General features: G+C 36.1%; 1 protein-coding gene across 2 annotated transcripts in view; it reads right to left on the reverse strand.

Annotated features, from left to right (window-relative positions):
• The window catches only part of HIATL1 (hippocampus abundant transcript-like 1), a 94,276-nt gene that overhangs the window by 64,858 nt on the left and 7,950 nt on the right, over positions 1-21,468 (reverse strand). For both annotated transcript variants that reach the window (XM_012651823.1, XM_012651822.1), the window contains exon 2: positions 2,304-2,399. In XM_012651823.1, coding sequence (XP_012507277.1) covers positions 2,304-2,399 — 96 coding nt within the window. The remainder of the gene's footprint in view (positions 1-2,303; positions 2,400-21,468) is intronic.

A 21,468-nucleotide genomic window follows, 5' to 3' on the forward strand; every position in this document is an offset into this window, starting at 1 on the left:
AAAAAAAAAAAAAAATACCATGAGAAACCACAAGGACCAAGAGAGGGCACCTGTAAGTGCAGCCTTGTAAAAGGGTTGAAACTGCTTGTAACCACTTTTGCTGTCCTAAAGTACCCTTTGGCTCATTTTACTACTAAAATCCCCGCCTAGGGGAAAATTATATCATTAACATAACATGGGCCACATAAAGACACATGACGGATATATTGTATATGTTTAGTATGTTTAGCCTGTGTAAATACAAGGATGTCGGGAAAGACTCCCTGTCATTCACTAAGAAGAAATTTAAGGTGTCACGATGGGCAGGCAGTATGGATTTTAATCCCCAGAGAAATCCTTTGTCACCCAGGAGTGAATGCCCTTTGTAAGTAACCTCTAATAAACTCATTTAACTCACCAAGCTGGACTTGTCCAATTCAAATCATTCTTTGATCTCTCAGCACCATCTCAGTTCAGAAGGCAGTTTTTCTATACCACTCCATCCCAGGTTTTTCCCAAAATAATACCCGTAAGAATTGAAAGTGGGACTTGAATAGATTTTTATATATTCATGTTCGTAACAGTGAATATTATGCGGCCTTAAATAAAAAAAAAATTCTGACACATGCTTCCATGTGGATGAATCTTGAGAGCATTATGCTAAGTGAAATACACCAGTAACAAAAAAGACAAATATTGTATGGTTCTACTTAGTAAAGTTGTCAAAATCAGACAGTAGAATGGTGGTTGCCAAAGGTTGAGGGAAGGGGGAAATGGAGAATTACTGTTTTATGGGTACAAAGTTTCAATTTTAAAAGATTAAGAGTTCTGGAGATGGACGGTAGTGACAGGTACACAACATTATGAATGTATTGAATACCACTGAACTGAAAACACTTCAAAAATGGTTAAGATAGTAAATTTGTTATGTGTCTTTTATTTATCACAATTTTAAAAAAAAGTGGCCTGGTTTGTCTATATTCATACTAAAAATGTGTCTTGGAGAAATATTCACATGAGAACACATGAGTACCTGCAACACATGTACTTGTTCAAAGAAAATAGTTATATCAAGCACCAACTGTGTCCTAGGCAGCACTAGGCATTAGGGACATAGGGAAGAAAGGTAGGATCTCATGAAACTTAAAATGGGACTAACTATCCTCATTAACTAATGACTAATTACCTACTCTAGTAAAGCACTATGAAGGAAAACGTAATGCAATAACAATAAAAAAGGATTAGAGATACAGGCAATTTTTTAAGTCTACTGTTCCACCCAAATTATAATTTTAATTAATCAAATTGTATTTTAAATGTGTCAGATGAATTAAAAACTTTAAAGGGCCATAGCAAGGTCTTATGTAAGGCTAATTGGCTAATAGCCACACTCTAAAGTTCTCTATTTTCAAAACCCAATTAAGGAGCAAAGATTATCTGTACTCAAAGGGATTTTCTGGTAAGGCAAATGATGACTGGGAAGAGTTAACCACCAATGAGGTTCTTTTAAACGAATTAACTAATTTATTTATTTTTATTGATTGATTGATTGATTGACACAGGGTTCGGCCTATGTTGCCCAGGCTGAACTCAAACTCCTGGGCTCCCACCTCAGCCTCCCGAGTAGCTAGGACTACAGGCACACACCATGGCATCCAGCCCACCAATGATTTTAAAAGAACAATTTAAGACAACTGAAACTTTAGGCCAATTTAAAACATCTTAATTAAAACATTTTAATAAAAATTAAGTGTAAATTACAAGCCACCTAAAATCTGCCCTCTAATCTTTTCTTTGGCATCTCTTTTCCCTCTAACCACACCATATATCAAATATCCAAGTTCTTGCTAAGAAATTCAATACCACCTCTGAAGAAATGGCTGTACATATACTACCAAAATGGAAATATGGACATTCTTACATTACTTTTATTGCTACAAATTACCTACCAATCTCCTATTTTAGTAAAGTCCTTATGTGAAAGGCCATTAACATCCCCATAAAGAAGTTACAAACTTCAACAATGCTCTGCAATTATTTCCTATAGGGCATCGTAAAGATTTTCCCAAATATATACAGTTCATTTGTATAACAGCACCCCCAAGACTCTGGTTCAGCGGGAATGCAGTGCTGCCCAGGCATATTTAATGAGGTGATTTTGTCATAGGTGGTTCACAAACCACACAACAGAAACAACCCAATGAAACAAGTAGTCTTAAATCACCATCAAGAGCTATTCCCAAACACATACCTAGACATATAGACCTGGGGATGTATGCCTAAGAACATTTTAATAAATAAGAACACAGTTCAGCAATACTTACAGTCAACATTGGAGTGGTCAATAGGCCCCATGCAAAGAATTCAAGGAAGATGACAATAGCAGCATGGTATACACTTGGTCGACCAAAGCCTTGTACCTAAAAAAGAAAGAAAGTTATTATGAAAAATAGCAAAGAGATATAAAATATTATCTTAAATGGTATATAAAAATGTATAAAATAAATTTAGGATCTACCTATAGTATTTAAGATAAAATTCCATTCTGTGGTATCCCCGATGCCTTCGCCTCCCTTAATCATTGAAGGTGCTGATATTATACTTTATATTTGTCCCATAAATGCTAATCACTGGAGCTTTGGTAGAAAATTGCCTGGGTCTTCAAGAGACTCAGGTTTGAGGACCTGACTGTTCCGTCCCTTATGAATTATGTGTTCCTCAGCAACTTAACCTCTCTAGGACTGAAGTTTCTTTAGCCACATTATAAGAGAGATGGGTATGGGGGTCACATGCTCAAAAGCCTCAGAGGCAGCACAGATGATTTAAATACTGGCGGCTAGGTCAAATCTGAAAACATACTTCATATCTAAAGGTGTCAAAATCCAACCTTCTGTTACTGTTTTATTTTAAAGACTCTGCCTAATCTGCTAGTTTTCTGCAGTCTGTGACTTCCAGGGATAAAATCTAAAATTTCTTTCAATGTAACAATGTTTATTGCAATATCAGGTGTTTTGCTAATACTTGGTAGTAAATGGAGGTGATATTTACAAAAGGGTTTGTAAAACCCACACTATTCCCATGTGCATACATTTGCAACTCTTAGGCAAAATGTATACCTGTATGCTTTGACTAGAATCTCATCATGAAGAAATAGACAAATGGAGATTGTTGGACAGTCTCTGAGACAATGGCCTGATGTCCTTAAAAATGTCAATGGCAAAAAACAAAAGTAAAGGCAAGTAGACTAGTCCAAATTAAAGGAGAATAGAAAGACCAAAGTAGTACTCCTGGACTACATCCTGGATGAAAAGGAAAAAACAGGAAAAATACAAAAAGAACTACACATTAGATAATCCTATGGCATTAATGTTAGATTTCTTGGGTATTCTTGATGTTGCAACTTACTATCAAAAGGCTTGGAAAAAAATTGGTGTGTATACACTTTCTAACTTCAATGTCACAAAATGTTAATTGCTGAATTTAGATCAAGGGAATATGAGCATTCATTGTATTATTCTTTAAAAATTTTGTAGCTGTGAAATTTTTCAAAACAGTCAAGTATTAAATACAATTATTAAATATTCAAAGTTGTAAATTGCTCGATGTCTAATAATAAACAGTTGTTTAAAGCTATTCAATGACAAAACGTTTGCAAAATGGAAAGCACTTCACAACATTTAAAAGAAAAAGAAAAGAACCATTTAAGCACCTAACAACTCAAAAAAAATCAAAAGGCCCTTAACATATCAGCACAACCTTCAAAAAGTACCAGTTTTTGCCAGTCCTTCACCAACAGAATAGTGAATGGAAATGAAGGCAACTATTCAGGCTCTGCCTATGATGGAGACCCTCTACGTTACCCTCCTTCCTCCTCAGTCCTTCCAGCTGCTGGAGTCAAAAACCTTGCCCTCATGCCTACCTCCTCTCTCACTGGCTGGCTCTCCCCTGGTCCAATCCTCTCTCTATCCTCTCTTGCCTAGATTACAGAGTAACTTTCTAAAGAGGACCCCTGCTTCTAACCCTTGCTCCTTCACCCACTGCATGGTAGCCAGAGTGAACCTTTTAAATGTAACTCAGATCCTTTACTCCTCTGATCCACCCTCCCTGGCTTCCACTGCATTCAATCACACATTGTGCACGTCCAACACGGTCCTACAACTCCCTATCCCCTTGTTATGCCCTAGTGTTTTCTAGAGGATTTCCAACAAACTTTACAATTTATTTTTATTTATTGCCTACCTCCTGTAGAATGTAAATGCTACAAGGAAAAGGATTTTTTTCTTGTTTTGTTCTATGATCCACCCCAAACAGCACTTCTCTTACCCCACTATAGATAAGCACTTGGCAATACACTAGTGGTGAGGACTGAACTCTGACCTTTTTTCTTTTGTCCAAATTCCTTTCTAAGAGGCCTGGTGAGTCACACGTACACACGATAAAATCTCACTAACAGGGTTTTATTAGCCATGTATAATGCGGCTTACTGTCTAGCCTGATTCCCATACAGCATCACATAACAGATAGAAGACTCCCTTCACTTACTTAACTCAAGCATCCTAGAGACCTGTATCTTAACTCAAGCATTCCTTTCTACTGACTCCAGGTCTTTAGACAAAGCTTAACTCTTGCAACCAACTGCAAACTAAAGAATCCCTAAAACCTACCTATGACTCGCAAACCCCTGCTTCAAGATGCCCTGCCTTTTCTGGTTGAACCAACGCATACCTTCCATGTATTGATTAATTCCCGTCTCTGTGAATGTACAAAACCAAACTGCAACCCAGCTGCATAAGGCACATTTTCTCAAGACCTCTTGAGGGGATGTTTCCCCTGGCCACAGTTGCACACATTTGACTTACAATAAACCTCTTAAAATTATTTTACATAGTTTGAGTTTTTCCACTGACAGCAGCATGGATCTCCTATGAGACTAATGTGTTTTCTCTGTTCTTTCATTTTCAACAGCAAAACCCAGAATGTAGAAAAATCTTTGGAAGAAATGGCCCAGTTTCAACAAAGAAATGGCATTGGTGAAAAAAAAAAAAAAAGAAAAGAATTACAGAGCATATTGATTAAAATAAATTTTTAAAATATTAACCAAAAGCAATTAAGTGGACTTTGGATTTTGACTACAACTAATTAGAAAAAAAGATAATTTTGAGACAATCATGGAAACTTGAAAAATGGACTGAATATCAGAGAATAGTAAGAGTAATATTCATTGTAACAACAGCATTGAAGTTAGTTTTTTAAAAAGTCCTTATTGCTTAGAGATACATACTAACATATTTACTTGTGAAATGAGATAATATCTGGAACCTGGTTTAAAATCTACAGCAAAAATATAAAATAAAACAAAAGGAAGAGGAGTAGCAATAGATGAAGAAAGTAAGGGTGAAAAGTGACAGTTACTGAAGAAGATTGAGAGGTATGTGGGGGGGCGGTGTCACTGCATGTTTCCCTGTGTGTATAAAAGCTTCCCTAATAAATGATCTTTTTTTTAAGTTAGGAAGATCAATGACAAAGATGACATCTTGTAGAAAATTATTCCAAGTGAGTGTTTATCTTATGCTTTCCATCTTATGCTTGGTACAATTCAGTTTATAACTCCTTTGGCATTCCTTCAGAACTGGGACCTATCCGCTGCACCACTGTTTAGAAATTAACTTTCAGGCTGGCATGATACCTCACTTGCAATCCTAGCACTCTGGGAGGCTGAGGCAGGAGGACCAGCCTGAGCAAGAGCAGACCCATCTCTACTAAAAATAGAAAAACTAGCCAGGCATGGTGGTGCACACCTGTAGTCTCAGCTACTTGGGAGGATGGGGCAGGAGGATTACTTGAGCCCAGGAGTTTGAGGTTGTGGTGAGCTATGTCGTGCCACTGTACTCTAGCCCAGGCGACAGAGTGAGACCTTGTCTTTTTAGAAACAATTTAAAAAGTTAAAGTCTTAGGAACTGTCTCAGATTGGAAGAGTCTAAGGAAACATGAGAACTAAAGGCAATGTGAAATCTTTGATTAGATCCTGAACCAGGAAAAGAAAATAGGAAAAGTGGTAAAATTCAAATAAGATATGTAGATTGAAGTATTGTAGCAATGTTAATATCTTGGTTTGGATAATTAATACGGCTTATAGAAGATGTTAGCATTTGGGGAAGCTGCATGAAGGATATATAGGAACTCTACTAGTTTTGCAACTTTTCCACAGGTTTAAAATTATTTCAAAATTAAAAAATTAACAGCAATAACTTTAAGTAAAAATTCCATAGATATCTATCAGTAGTGGAATGGTTAAAATTATGCTACACTCATACAATGAGACACTGAAAAAGCTATTAAAAAGAATGTGGATTTACATACAATGACACAGAAAAAGATAAAGATAATACATATACTCTTATTTATGTAAGAGTATGTTTTTACCTATGAATGTACATGTATAAAAACATATGCCAATTTTTTTTCCCACATGAAAGGTAATACTATGGTATACGCCAAATTTCTAAATTTCTAACCATGTGATTGATTACTTAGGGAAAATAGAAGATATATATATGTTTCTTTCTTTCTTTTTTAGAGACAAGGTCTCGCTGTGTTGCCCAGGCTGGTCTCTAACTCCTGGCCTCAAGCGATGCTCCCACCTCGGCTTCCCGAGTAGCTGTAATTACAGGCATAAGCTACTATGCCTGACTATTTCTTTAATATTTTACGACTTTCATATATTCATGTAGCAGTTGTAATTTTTTAAAAAATATGTCTATGTGCTTGTATGTATACACATTCCATAAAAATAAAAGCAAAACGAAATAAACTCATTTGACTCTACTGTTTTATAAAATATTAGGTTAAAGAAAAATACTAAATCCAAGTATGTAGTTCCCTTAATATACTGCCTTTCATAGATTTAATATTTTGTTTCTTTGTATTTAATTTGTTTTCTTGATTTTTTTTCTCATAGTTAGTATACAGAAACGCTATTGATTTTTTGAATGTTGATATTGTATCCTGCATCTTCATTGAATTTATCAGTTTTAACAGTTTTTGGTGGAATTGCTAGGGTTTTCTACACACATGATCATGTCATTTGCAAATAGGGACAATTTAACTTCTTCCTTTTCAGTTTAGATGTCTTTTATTTCTTTCTCTTACCTCAAGTTTTCCTTCTCAAGCAATACAGTATTCATTCCTCAAATTAAAAAAACAAAATTAGTATTTACTGTTTCTAGTGATGGGTGGTATATAATGCTAGGGACCGTGCCTTTTTATTCACCTACTATCTAACCTCCAATATGCTAGGAAAATTATCAAGTTAAAACACAAGATCCCTGCACTTTGTATCCTGCAGTACCTTGCGTGTGACAGGCAGTTCAAAGACAAGTGTAGACCTGTGGCTGCTCTTGGCTCTTTACATTTGGGTTTGTGTTTAAAAGCAACAGGTCTTAATCTATATGGATGTATCATCATCTTTTATCATAGATACTTCCTTTTCTTCTGTGTCTTTCGAGGATGACTTTGCTAAAGGAGGAGGATACTGGAAAGGAAGAAGTAAAATTATCTTTGTTCACAGATGATGTGATCTTAATAAGTTGAAAAATCTAAAGATTCCACGTTAACAAAAACTGTTCGAGCTAATGTATGAATTCAACAAAGTTGCAGGATACAAATCAGCTGCATTTCTATACACTAACAATGAACAACTTGAAAATAAATTTTTTTAAAAATTCCATTTACCATAGCATCATAAAGAATAGGATACTTAGAAATATATTTAACCAAGGAGGTGAAATACTTGTACACTAAAAACTACTAAATACTACTAAAAGAAATTCAAGAAGGCATGAACAAATGTAAAAAAAAATTGTGTCCATAGATTTGAAGATTTAATATTGTTAAGATGTCACTACTATCAAAAGTGATCTACGGAATCAATGTCATCCCTATCAAAATCCCAATGACGTTTTTTGCAAAAATAGAAAATTCCATTCTAAAATTCACATGGAATCTGAAGGGATCCCAATCGCCAAAACAATCTTGATAAAGAAAAAGTTGAAGGGGCCGGGCGCGGTGGCTCACGCCTGTAATCCTAGCACTCTGGGAGGCCGAGGCGGGTGGATCGCTCAAGGTCAGGAGTTCGGGACCAGCCTGAGCAAGAGCGAGATCCCGTTTCTATTAAAAAATAGAAAGAAATGATCTGGACAACTAAAAAAATATATATATATAGAAAAAATTAGCCGGGCATGGTGGCACATGCCTGTAGTCCCAGCTACTAGGGAGGCTGAGGCAGAAGGATCGCTTGAGTCCAGGAGTTCGAGGCTGCTGTGAGCTAGGCTGACGCCATGGCACTCACTCTAGCCCGGGCAACAAAGCGAGACTCTGTCTCAAAAAAAAAAAAAGAAAAAGAAAAAGTTGAAGGTCTCACACTTTCTGACTTGAAAACTTACTATAAATGCATGGTAATCAAAACAGTGTGGTTCTGGCATAAAAACGGACATAGAGACCAATGGAATAGGATAAAGAGCCCAGAAATAAACACTCACATATATGGTCAAATGATATGCATCAAACGTACCAAGACCATTTGATGGAGAAAGGACAGTCTTTTCAACAAATAGTAATGGAAAAACTAGATAGCCACATTAAAGTTGGAGCCTTTCCGTATGCTATATACAAAAATTAATTCAAAATGGATCAAAAACCTGAAAGAGCTAAAACTATGAAACTGTTGGAAAAACTCAAAACATAGGGGAAAAGCTTCATGACATTGGATTTGGCAATGATTTCTTGGATATGGCACCAAAAGAACAAGCAACAAAAGAAAAAAATACATAAACTGGACTTTATCAAAATGAAAAGTTTTTGTGCACCAAAGGACACTACCAACAGACAACAGAGTGAAAAGGGAACCCACAGAATGTGAGAAAATATTTGTAAATCATATATGTGACAAGAGATTAATATCCAGAAAACATAAAGAAGTCCTACAATTCAAAGCCAAAAAACTTTTTTTAAAAGGGCAAAAGAGATACACAAATGGCCAACAGGCATGTGAAAAGATACACATCACTAATCACTAGGGAAATGTGAATCAAAACCATAATGAGATACCACCTCATACCCATTAGGATAGCTGCTGTCTTAATCTGTTTTGTGCCGCTATTACAGAATACCTGAGACTGGGAAATTTATAGAGAACAGAATTGTATTCTCTCACTGTTCTGGGGGCTGGGAAGTCCAAGATCAAGGTACTGGCATTTGGTGTAGAAGTTCTTATTACATCCTCAAACAGAAGACACGAGGGCAAGAGGGGGCAAATCCTCTCCCAAAAGCCCATTTTATAGCAGCATTAATCCATTTATGAGGGTGGAGCCCCATGCCCTAAAGACCTCCCAAAAAGCCTCGCCCCCAAACATCGTTGCATTGGGGATTAAGTTTCTAACACTTGAATTTGGGGGACACACTGAGAACATAGCCACTATGATTTTTTAAAAAAAATAACTGTAGGCGAGAAATTAGAACCCCTGTGAACTATTGGTAGGAATAAATGTAAAACGGTGCAGCATCTAAGGAAAACAGTTTTGCGGTTCCTCAAAAAATTTAAAGTAGAATTATTCTATGGCCCAGCAGTTCCACTTCTGAGTACATACCCAAAAGAACTGAAATCAGGGACTTGAACAGATTTTTATATACCCATGTTCACAGCAGCATTATTCACAATAGCCAAAAAGTGGAAGCAGCCCAAGTGTTCATCAAATTATGAATGGATAAACAAAACAAGGTACATATAATGGAATATTATTCAGCCATAAAAAGGAAGGAAATTCTGACTACTACAACATGGATGAAGCTTAAAGACACTGTGGTAAGTGAAATAAGCCACTCACAAAAAGACAAATACTATAGGATTTCATTTACATGAGTAATCAAATTCATTGAGGCAAAAAGTAGAATAGTGATTACCAGGGGCTAGGGAGTTACTGGTTAACGGGTACAGAGTTCAGTTTGGGATGATGAAAAAGTTCTGGAGATGGACAGTGATAATGACTGCATAACAATGTGAATGTACTTAATGCCACTGAACTGTACACTTAAAAATGATGAATGTGATGTTATATATATCTTTACCAAAATAAAAATCAGGAACTCAAAATAGATCACAAACCTAAAAATAAAAGGCAAAACCAAAAACTTCCAGAAGATAACAGGAGAAAAATGTAAGTGACCTTGGTCACATGGTTTCATAAGTTTATAGATACAAGACTACAGTCACAGCGCATCCAAGAAAAAGTTATGTTGGACTTTACTTAAATTAAAAACTTTTGCTCTGCAAAAGACACTGTTAAGAAAATGAAAAGACAAGCCACAGATTGGAAGAAAATATTTGCAAAACCTGTATCTGATAAGGGACTTGAATCAAGAAAATATAAAGAGCTCTGACAAGTCACTAATAAAATGACAACCCAATTTAAAACTGGGCAAAGGACCTGGGAGGACAGGGAGACCGAGAGTGACTGCTAATAGGTATGGAAGCTCTTTCTGGAGAGAGAAAAATGTTCTGGAATTAAATAATGATGATAGCTATACAACCTTGTGAATATACTAAAAACAACTGAATTGTATTCTTTCAGACAATGAATTTTATATGGGAATATTTCAATTTAAAAATGCAACAGGGGAAAAAGAGGAGAGAGATTCCTTTACTGCCTCTGAACATTGCTACTGTGTGTGAAGCTTAGAACTATGGGAGCCATCTTAAGATCTTGAGAGCCAGGTAAGTAAGTGAACATACTGAAAATGGAAGAACCTGGGTCTCTGATGCTAAATCAAGGATCAATCCTAGAAATGTCTTTCCAGCAAACTTCTTGTTAAATCACATAATGAATCCCCTAATAGTAAAAAAAAAAAAAAAAGGGGGGGGAGGGCCTATATATCATTGTTCATTTTATAATAAAATGCAAATTTAAAAAATGATCATTGTTACCTTGGATGGATCTATTGCTAAGTGAAAGAAGAAAGTCTGAAAGGCTACAAAGTGTATGATACCATTTACACCACATTCTGGAAAAGGTAAAATTGTAGAGATGGTAAACAGATCAGTCGGGTAGCTAGGAAGTAGCAGGTAGGGTTAAATAGGTGAAGCACAGGAGATTTTTTTTCAGGCAGTAAAACTATTGTGTATGAGACTGTAATCCTAGGTAAATGACACAATGCATTTGTCAAAACCAACAGAACTTCAGAGAACAAGAGTAAACCTCAGTACATGTTAATTTTTAAAAAATATTTAGGAGGTCAGGGAATCCTGGGACAGGATGCAGAACGTAACAAAACAATGTAATTGTATTACAAATGCATGAAACAATCTCACTGAAGGGAGTAGGGGAAAAGGTGGTGATCCAAGTAACTTTGGAAATTAATGGAGCCTTGTAAGACTGAAGAAAAAAACTGACCATAAGCACTGTACTCTGATAAAGTTGTGCTCCACAGAAGTACAGGTTAACAATTCTGAAACCACTATACATGTACACTGGAATTGAACAAAAATGGATGGCAAATGGTGTAAGTCAGTTTTCTCATTGCTGGAGTGGAAGGTTACAAATAAAGACAGGGAGGAAACTACAATGATCATGTGATAATGGATTAGAGTTGGAGATATCATTATGAACTCATTTTTAGCTGCATATAGATACAGATGGTCTGAAATAGAAATATCTATAAATACGTGTATTATATATCCATATTTCCTTGTTCTGTCACCTGATTGAGCCTAAAAGCATTGACACCCCAGCTCAATAGCAATAAGCACATCTAGTGTGAAGTCTTGGTTTCAAAATACAAGGTAACAGGGCTCTTTGCAGAAATAGCTAATTCTGGGACTGGGGAAGGAAATATACAAGAGGAGCCTGGAGTATCTTGCAGTGCCAGAATAAGGGCTTAAAAATAAAAATTAAACAAAGATTGGGTGGGGAGTATATGTCTAAGAGCTCCCAATGGCCAAAGCTAGAACAATCTGACAAGGAAATAGAGTAGTACTGAATTTTGGATTATAATCCAAAGTATAAAATAAATCAGTTCATACTGATGAAATGATTAAACAAATAGGGGAGAACAAATCTCCCATGCAGAGGAATTCTAAATAATTTATGTAGACATTCTGCCCCAAAGGAGGTGGAGTATAACTTCTCATTCCAAAAGCATGGGCTGCACATAGTGGCTCCCTTCCAAAGAGTACAGTATGGGCCGGGGGAGAAGGAGGAAGGGAAGAGTAATTTTACAGTGGAAAAGCTTGACAAACAATACCTGAGCCAGGTGATCAAAATTAACAATCAACAGTGATATATACCACTGATACGATATGATGAAAATAGTACTTCACCTGTGGGCTTCCTCCCCAAAATCTACAATTCCAGTCCAATCATGAGAAAAACATCAAGATGAATCCCAACTGACATTCTATAAAACACCTGATAAGTACTTGTCAAAATTGTCAGGGTCGTCAAAAACAAGGAAAAGCCTCAGAAACTGTCACAGCCCAGAGGAGCCTAAGGAGACATGACAACTAAATGCAATGCAGTAGTTTGGATGAAGACAGGAAAGGGGCATTCAGTAAAAAATAAGAAATCTGAATAAAGTGCATGTGGGCTTTAGTGTACACTAATGTGTGGATATTGGTTCACTAATTTTGACAAACATACCATACCAATGTAAGATGCTAACAAGATAACATGGGATGAGATATGTGAAAACTCTCTATACTATCTGCAATTTTTCTATAAATGTAAAACTATTCTAAAATAAAGTTTATGTTAAAAAAATAAATGGACAAGAATATAAAAATATCCTGAAGGAGGGAGAAAAAACAGGCAGAGGAAAAACTAATGCTGTTGGAGTAAGGGTTGGCTAATGACACCCTACAGCCCAAATCAAGCCCACTACCTGTTTTTGTAAATTAAGTTTTACTGTTATTTAGCAATGCTTACTCATTTACATATTGTCTATGGTTGCTTTTGTGCTGCACTGGCATAGATGAGTAGTTGCAACAGAAACTATATGGCCAAAAAGCCAAAATATTTACTATTAGGTCCTTCACAGAAAAAAAATTGCCAACTACACTATGAATACATGGAACACAAAGGGGAGTTTACAAATATCAATAACCCAACATGATAATTTAATCTGAGAAGCTGCTGACATTTTCCATGACTTCCCTGAGCAGAGGCAGGTGCTTCCCTGCCATATGTCTGTAGCTTCTTTTCCATTTAGCACACATCTTTCTCCTATATTACACAACACTCTCAAAGGCAGAATCTAACAGTATTTCTCTAAATGTACTCTAAACTAAGCAGGTAACAGGCATTTGTGACAAAAAAGGTTGGCTTCCTACACTGCCCAAGAGACACTTGCTAACACATTCTCAATGTTATACATGTCTCAGCAACTCTGTGCTTATGCTGACAGTGGTCACCATCTTGAAACTTCACGCTGGAGAGCTCCCCAGGTCCAGAAGCCAACTCTACCACAATAATTCCGTGATTTAAGACAGGAATGAGCCACATAGACATTATAGTCAATGAGGGGAAATATGTGGGAGGGCTTATGGATGTTTCTTTACTCTTCAAGAGACCCATAACAAAACATCATTACTTCCAGTTTTGGGGCATTGTTGTATAAGGACATAATACTTAGATTTGCTCAGTCATCTTAAGACTACGAGGGGTCAGTCCTGAAGATCAAAAGCCAGCACACCAGGAAGAGTAGAGACTGATATAGTAAGTCCAGGTCCCTGGCGATATCAATAAGCTGCTGAGCTAAGCACTCTATTCTTGGAGTTCCCATTATGTGCGATAATAAATCCCCTTATCATCAAATACATCATGTACATGCATTTTTTAAAATGATAACCTATTAAAAATGAAATATTTGAGTTTAATTTTTATGAGTTAGCTACGGAACCAAGAATATAACTGTGTAAACTGTTGGCTCTATTGTACTTTAAACAGGAAAAATTATTTTAAAATATATTAAAATTTAAAACTAGTGCTCCATAGTTGGAAAGTACTGCCATAATATTCATAGTCATTTCTGCATTACTACTGAAGACATTTATGAAAAGTCTGTTTTATTATGAGTTGTCAATATCTTAATAATTCACAAGTTTACTACTTTTTGCCTATGTCATTCATATCTATCTGGCTAGTAAAATGTTTCATCCACGAAAATTCTTTATCTGAAAGCTTTGTTTTTTAGTGGGGGGACAGGGTGTTGCTATGTCACCTAGGCTAGAGTGCAGTGGCACGATCATAGCTCACTGTGATCTCAAACTCCTGGGCTCAAGCAATCTTGGCTCAGCTTTCCAAGCACCTAAGACTACAGGCGCATGCCACCATGCCCAACTTATTTTTTAATTTTTTGTGGAGATGAGATCTCACTATTGCCCAGGCTGGACTTGAGTTTCTGGCCTCAAGCAATCCTCCTGCCTCAGCTTCCCAAAGTGCTAGGATTACAGGTGTGAGTCACTGCACCTTGCCTGAAAGCTTTTTAATATAAACACAAGGACGAAGAATACAAAGGGTTTTAAAAACCAAATAAATGACTATATCTGAGGACTTTGCTTTTCTTCCTCCTACTTAATAATATTAGGTCATTAAATATGAAATGTCTGATTTTGAATCAAAAGTATAGTTTATTATATCTCAAACAAGAAGGGGTACAATTAATCAAAGTATCCACCTGAACTATCAACACAGTTTTGCTATCTTAATGGTAGCTTGTTTATGTCAGCCGCGGAGAAGCCTGGAGAGTGAGTGGCCATGAAATCGTGAAAAGCATTTTCCACAGCTTGTTGAGAATTGAATGTTTTTCCTTACAAGAAGTGGTCCAAAGCCTGGAAGAAGTGGTATTCAGTTGGCGCAAAGTCTGGTGAATACAATGGGAGACAAAGAATTTCCAAGTCCAGCTTCTGTAGTTTGAGCAGTGTTGTTAGTGTGACATGTGGTTGGTCGAGCACTGTCTTGCAAGAGGATTGGCCTGTTTCCAGTGACCAATCTCGCTACTTAATCACAAGCATCCTCACCATTCGTCCAACTGGTTGCAATAGACATCCACTGTAAACAACCGACCAGGTTTCACAAAGCTGTAGTGGACAATACCAGCGATGGACCACCAAACAGACACCATTAGCTTTTCGAGATGAATACTTGATTTTGGACTGTGTTTCAGCACTTCATCTTTATCCAACCATTGTGCCAAATGCTTGTGATTCTCAAAAACAATCAATTTTTCATCACACATAACAAGACGATGTAGTAATGGTTTGCCTTTATGCTGTGACAGCAAAGAAGGGTAAGCTTCAAGAAGATTTCTCTTCTGAGGCTGATTTAATTCATGCAGAACCCATCTATCCAGCTTCTTTATCTTGCCAATTTGTTTCAAATGGTCCAACATTGTTGGAATAGGAATGTCAAGCCTTGCTGCTAATTCACACGTAGGTTGAGATGGATTCGCTTCCACTACAGCTTTCAGCTCATTATGCACCTTGGTATCAGGTTGCTCATGTGGCTCAACTTCAAGATTAAAATCAGAATGGAACTTCTCGAACCACTGATGCACTGTGCATTCATTAGCCACATCCTTCCCAAACACTTCGTTGGTATCTCGAGCTGTCTACGCTGCAGTGGTTCCATGACGGAAATTATATTCTAAATTAACACGAATTTTTGACTTATACATGGTTTCACAAAAACTGCTCTAAAAAATTATTTGAAAGTTAATCACAAGCCAAAATGTGCATTTGAAAGACTGAAGATGTACCTTCACAATAAAAATAAAACTAGAAGTGTCAAAGTGAAATGTCAGAGATATCAACTGCCAAACTTAGTACTCAAGGAAATCAGACATTTCATACTTAATAACCCAGTAATAATATTAGAATACAAGCAGGAAAAACCATTTTACTGGTTATCTCTCCAGATAAAATAACTTTTCTACAAAAATTATAAAAATTTTCTCAGCACTATATTACATAGTTGAATAGATGAAATGTCAAAGAGACTAAGTAGGATTCATTAAATATTTATAAAATAACTGCTTTTCATAGCTTTTCAAACAATTTATTAATTACCACCCAAATTAAAGCAAACAAAAATGCCAAGAACTGTATTGTCAACAGTCCTATCTCTACCAACATTCTTTTTTTTTTTTTTTTTTTTTTTGAGACAGAGTCTCACTCTGTTGCCCAGACTAGAGTGCCTTGGCATCAGCATAGCTCACAGCAACCTCAAACTCCTGGGCTCAAGCAATCCTTCTGCCTCAGCCTCCCAAGTAGCTGGAACTACAGGCATGCACCACCATGCCCGGCTAATTTTTTCTATATATTTTTAGTTGTCCAGCTAATTTCTTTCTATTTTTAGTAGAGACGGGATCTCACTCTTGCTCAGGCTGGTCTCAAACTCCTGAGCTCAAATGATCCACACGCCTCGGCCTCCCAGAGTGCTAGGATTATAGGTGTGACCCACTGCACCTGGCCTCTACCAATATTCTTTAAGAGTGAAAATATTCAACTCCAAGTGATTAATTCATTCAATATATATTTGTTGAGCCCTACTATATATCAGCTAGATGCTGGGGACAATGGCGAGCAACAGGAGAAATGATCCCTGCTTTCATTTTATGTCCAAGGTAGGACAGAGTTATGGAGAGGAGAAAGAGACACAGAGAGAGAAGCCCAGAGATCTGCAGGTCTACCTCAAGAATTCAGCAGGGTACTGATAAGCACACACATGGGAGGAAATTATCAAAAGCCAGGGGGAAGAATCTGAACGGTGTCTAGATTTGACCAGATGTCACACTGAGCCTATGCATCTTTCCACCACCCAGACCTTAAAAATTCATTACTCACAGAGTATTGTGGGTCTAGTAACCAGGAAGACCTTGCCTGAGTAGTGGAGAATAATTAGCCCTACAATGAGGATGCTCCAAATGTGCTTAATAAATTACCAGATTAGACAATACAGAAAACTGATAATAAACATATAATTATGTTACATGTTAATAAGTTATACATACATATATGTGCTTAAAAGCACATATTATACATACACCACAGTGGATATAAAAATACAATATGTATTACTATAACTTTGGCTTATAACTCCACTTTTTATTTTCTATAGGATTTAAAGGACAAACGCATTAAAAATTACAAATTTGTGTTTGAAGCGCAATACATATAAAGATGTAGTTTGTGACAATAACAATATAAAGGGGGGAGGATAGAGGAAATATAGGAGTAGTTTCTGTACATTTTTGAAGTAAAGCTGGTGTCAATTTAAAATACATTATTCTAAATTTAGGATGTAAAATGTAATCCCCACAGTAACCATAAAGAAAATATCTACAACACATACAGAGAAGGAATGAGAAGGGAATCTACACAGTTCACTAAAAAAAAAAAAAAAGAATCAACTCAATATAAAAGAAGAAAGTAACAGATAAAATGAGGACAAAAAGCTATAAGACATCAGGTGATATTTGTGTATGGTGTAAAATAAGGGTCCAATTTCATTATTTTGTATTGCATATCCACTTTTCCCAACATCATTTATTGAAGAGACTATCCTTTCCCCATTTTGTATTCCTGATGCCCTAGTCAAAGATTAGTTGAACATACACATGTGGGTTTATTTCGGAGCTCTCTATTCTGTCACTGGTCTATGTGTCTGCTTTTATGCCAGTACCACATTGTTTTGATCACTTTGTAATATAATTTGAAATCAAAGTTTCAGTTATGTAAGATAAATCAGTTCTGGAGATCTACTATATAGCACAGTGCCTATAACTAACAATATATAAATACAATGTCTTATTGTATTGTTAGCAAATTGCATGCTTAAAATTTACTAAAAGAGTAGATGTTATGTTAAATGTCTTACCACAAAGAAAATAATAACAATAATAATAATAAAGAGGGCAGTAAGAAACTTTGGGAGGTGATGGACATGTCTATGGCCTTGGTGGTGATGGTTTCACAGGTATATACTTATCCCCAAACTTACTGAGTTGTACACATTAAGTAAGTACAGTTTTTACATGTCATATCTCAACAAAGTAGTTTAATTTTTTAAAAACAGAAGACTTTAAAAATGACACTATATATTGATGGAAGGGTCAATTTATCAAGAAGATATAACAACTATAAATATATATGCATTCAACAGAGCTCCAAAATATATGAAGCAAATACTGAAAGAACTGAATGAAAAAATAGTTTTACAACAATAGCTGGAGGCTTCAATACATCATTTCCAATAAGAGAACATCTGGGAATGTCTGTAAAGAAATGGAGAACTTGAACAACTCGAAAAGCCAACTAAACCTGGCAAACATATATAGAATGCTCTACTCAACAAGAGCAGAACACACAAACTTCAGGGTAGAACATATATTAAGATATGAAATAGTCTCAATAAATTTAAAAATATTTAAATCATACAAAATATCTTTTGCAATCACAAAGGAATGAAGCTATAAATCAATAATAGAAAAAAACTAGAAAATTCACAAATATGTGGAAATTAAAGAACATACTCTTAAACAACAAATAGATCAAAAAAAAATCACAAGGGAAATTAGAAAATACTTAGACAAATGAAAATAAAAACACAACATACTAAAACTTATGGGATGCAGCAAAGGCAGTGCTAAGAGGGCAATTTATAGCTGTAAATGTCTACATTTAAAGAGAAGAAAGATCTCAAATCAATAACATAACTTTACTGAGAAACTGAAAAATGAAAAGTGGACCAAACTGAAAGCTAGTAAAAGAAAGAAACAAGATTAGAGCAGAGATAAATATAATAGAGAATAGTAAAACACAGAGAATGAATGAAATAATAGTTGGTTCTTTGAAAATACCAACAAAATTGACAAAATTTTAGCTAGATTGACTAAAAAAAGATACACATTTAAAAATCAGAAATGAAACAGGGGACATTACTGCCAACAATAACAGAAATATAAAGGATTCTAAGATAATATTATGAACAAGTATACGTCAATAAACTGGATAACCTAGATGACATAAACACATTACTAGAAATAAACAATTTACCAAAACTGAATCATAAAGAAATAGAAAATCTGAATAGACCTATAACTTCTAAGGAGATTGACACAGTAATCAAAAATCTCCCAACTAAGTCCACGACCTGATGGCTTCATTCTAGCAAACACCTTGTAGGGACCATCCCTGGGCAAAAATTGGCTTAAGCCCAGAGTCAGCGAAACTGGATGTGCTCTCCTTGGGGTCAGAGGACAGTAGGTCCGGACACGGCCTGTTGAACAAACAGAACTATGCTTCATGACGGACAGCTTTATGACAGATAACCAAGCGCCTGGGGTCTTGCAAACAAGCCAAGGCGTCTCATTGTCCTGCACACAGTAATGAGACAAAGAAGTTAAGATGCAAACATCTGCTTCCCTTGAGCAATCGTCTGGAAGGAATGACAATGTGTTTTCCTCAAGGTGCCCAAGGTAGTCACGTACCAGGAGGTAGCTGCCAGACATAGAAAAAGTATATAAATAAAACAACTGGTGGAATCGGCCACTGCAGTCTGGTACGTCTTGTGTGTGTCTGTGTGTTTCTTTCTGTGTCCATCCCCCGTTCTGCAATCGGGCCGCAACACACCTGATCATTCTCAAACTCTTCTAGAAAATATAAGAGACCATTTCCTAACTCATTCTATGAGGCTAGCATTATCCTAATACTAAAGTCATACATGAAAAGAAACTACAATACACTACCAAAAAAATACAGACCAATATACCTCATAAACATTGATGCAAAAATCCTAAACAAAATACTAGCAAACCAAATGCAATACCAAGTGAGATATATTCCGAGAATGCAAAGATGGTTCAACATATGAAAATCAATGTAATACACCACATTAAAATGAAGGGGAAAAAACTACATGATCATCTCAATTAATGGGAAAAGCATTTGATAAAATTCGACACCCTTTCATGATAAAAACATTCAAAAAACTAGGGATAAAAGGAATCTTCCTCTACATGATAAGAAGCACTTGTTAAAAACCCATAGTTAATATTCTCAATGATCAAAAATTGAAAGCTTATCCCCTAAAATCAGGAACAAGACAAGGATGTCTGCCTTCACCACTGTTATTCAACATTGTACTGGAAGTTCTAGCCAGAGCAATTAGACAAAAAAAAAAAAAAAGAAAGAAAGAAAGAACAAGAAGGTAACCAAATTGGAAAGAAAGAAGTAAAACTAACTCTCATGCAGATGACATGATCCTATATACAGAAGTTCCAAAGAAGCCACAGAAAAGCTATTAGAACTGACACCTTACTTCAACAAAGATGCAGAATACAAGATCAACAAAAATCAGTTGTGTATCCATACATGTGCAATAAACAATCCAAGAAGGAAATTAAGAAAATAATTTCATTTACAATGGCATCTAAAAAAATTAAATATCTAGGAATACATTTAACTAAGGATGTGAAAAATTTAAATACTAAAAACTACAAATCAATGCTGAAAATAAATTTCAAAATACCTAAATAAATAGAAAGACAATCATATTCACAGGAAGACTTAATACTGTTAAGATGCCAATAGTACCCAAGGTGATCTACAGATTCAATATAATCCCCATCAAATTCCCAATGACTTTCTTGCAGAAAGGAAAAGGTGATCCTCAAAATCATATAGAATTGCAAAGGACAGCAAACAGCCAAAACAATCTTTAAAAAGAACAAAATTGGAGAACTCAAACTTCCCAATTTCAAAACTTACTATAAAGCTACGGATTGCCATTTTCACACCTATGATCCCAGCACTTTGGAAGGCCAAGGCAGGAGGATTGCTTGAGCCCTGGAGTTTGAGACCATCCTTGGCAACACAGTAAGACCTCATCTCTACAAAAAATAAAAAAATTAGTTGAGCATGGTGACACACACCTATATAGTCCCTGCTCAGGAGGCTGAGACATAAGGATAGCTTCAGTGAATTCAGGAATTTAAGGCTGCAGTGAGCTATGACTGTGCCACTGCACTTCAGCCTGGGCAAGAGAGGGGAGGGGAAGGGAGGGGAGGGGAGGGGAGGGAAGGGAAGGGGAGGGAAGAGCTATAACAATCAAGCAAGTATGGTACTGGCATAAGGATAGACTATATACCAATGGAATAGAATTGAGACTCCAAAAATAAACCATCTACAGCCAATTGATTTTTAGCAAGGTTGCCAAATCCATTCAATGAGAAAATAATGGTCTCATCAAAAATGGTGCTGGAACAACTGAATTTCCACATGTAAAAGAATGAAGCTGAACCCTACTTCATATCATATATAAAAATTAACACGAAGGGATTAAAGGCCTACGTATAAGCGCTAAAAACATAAAACTATTAGAAGAAAATAGAGGTAAATCCTGGATTTGGTAACAGATTCTTAAACGTGACTCCAAAAATACA

The sequence above is a fragment of the Propithecus coquereli genome, unplaced genomic scaffold (assembly GCF_000956105.1).
Source record: "Propithecus coquereli isolate 6110/MARCELLA unplaced genomic scaffold, Pcoq_1.0 Scaffold370, whole genome shotgun sequence".
NCBI classification, from domain to species: Eukaryota; Metazoa; Chordata; class Mammalia; order Primates; family Indriidae; genus Propithecus; species Propithecus coquereli.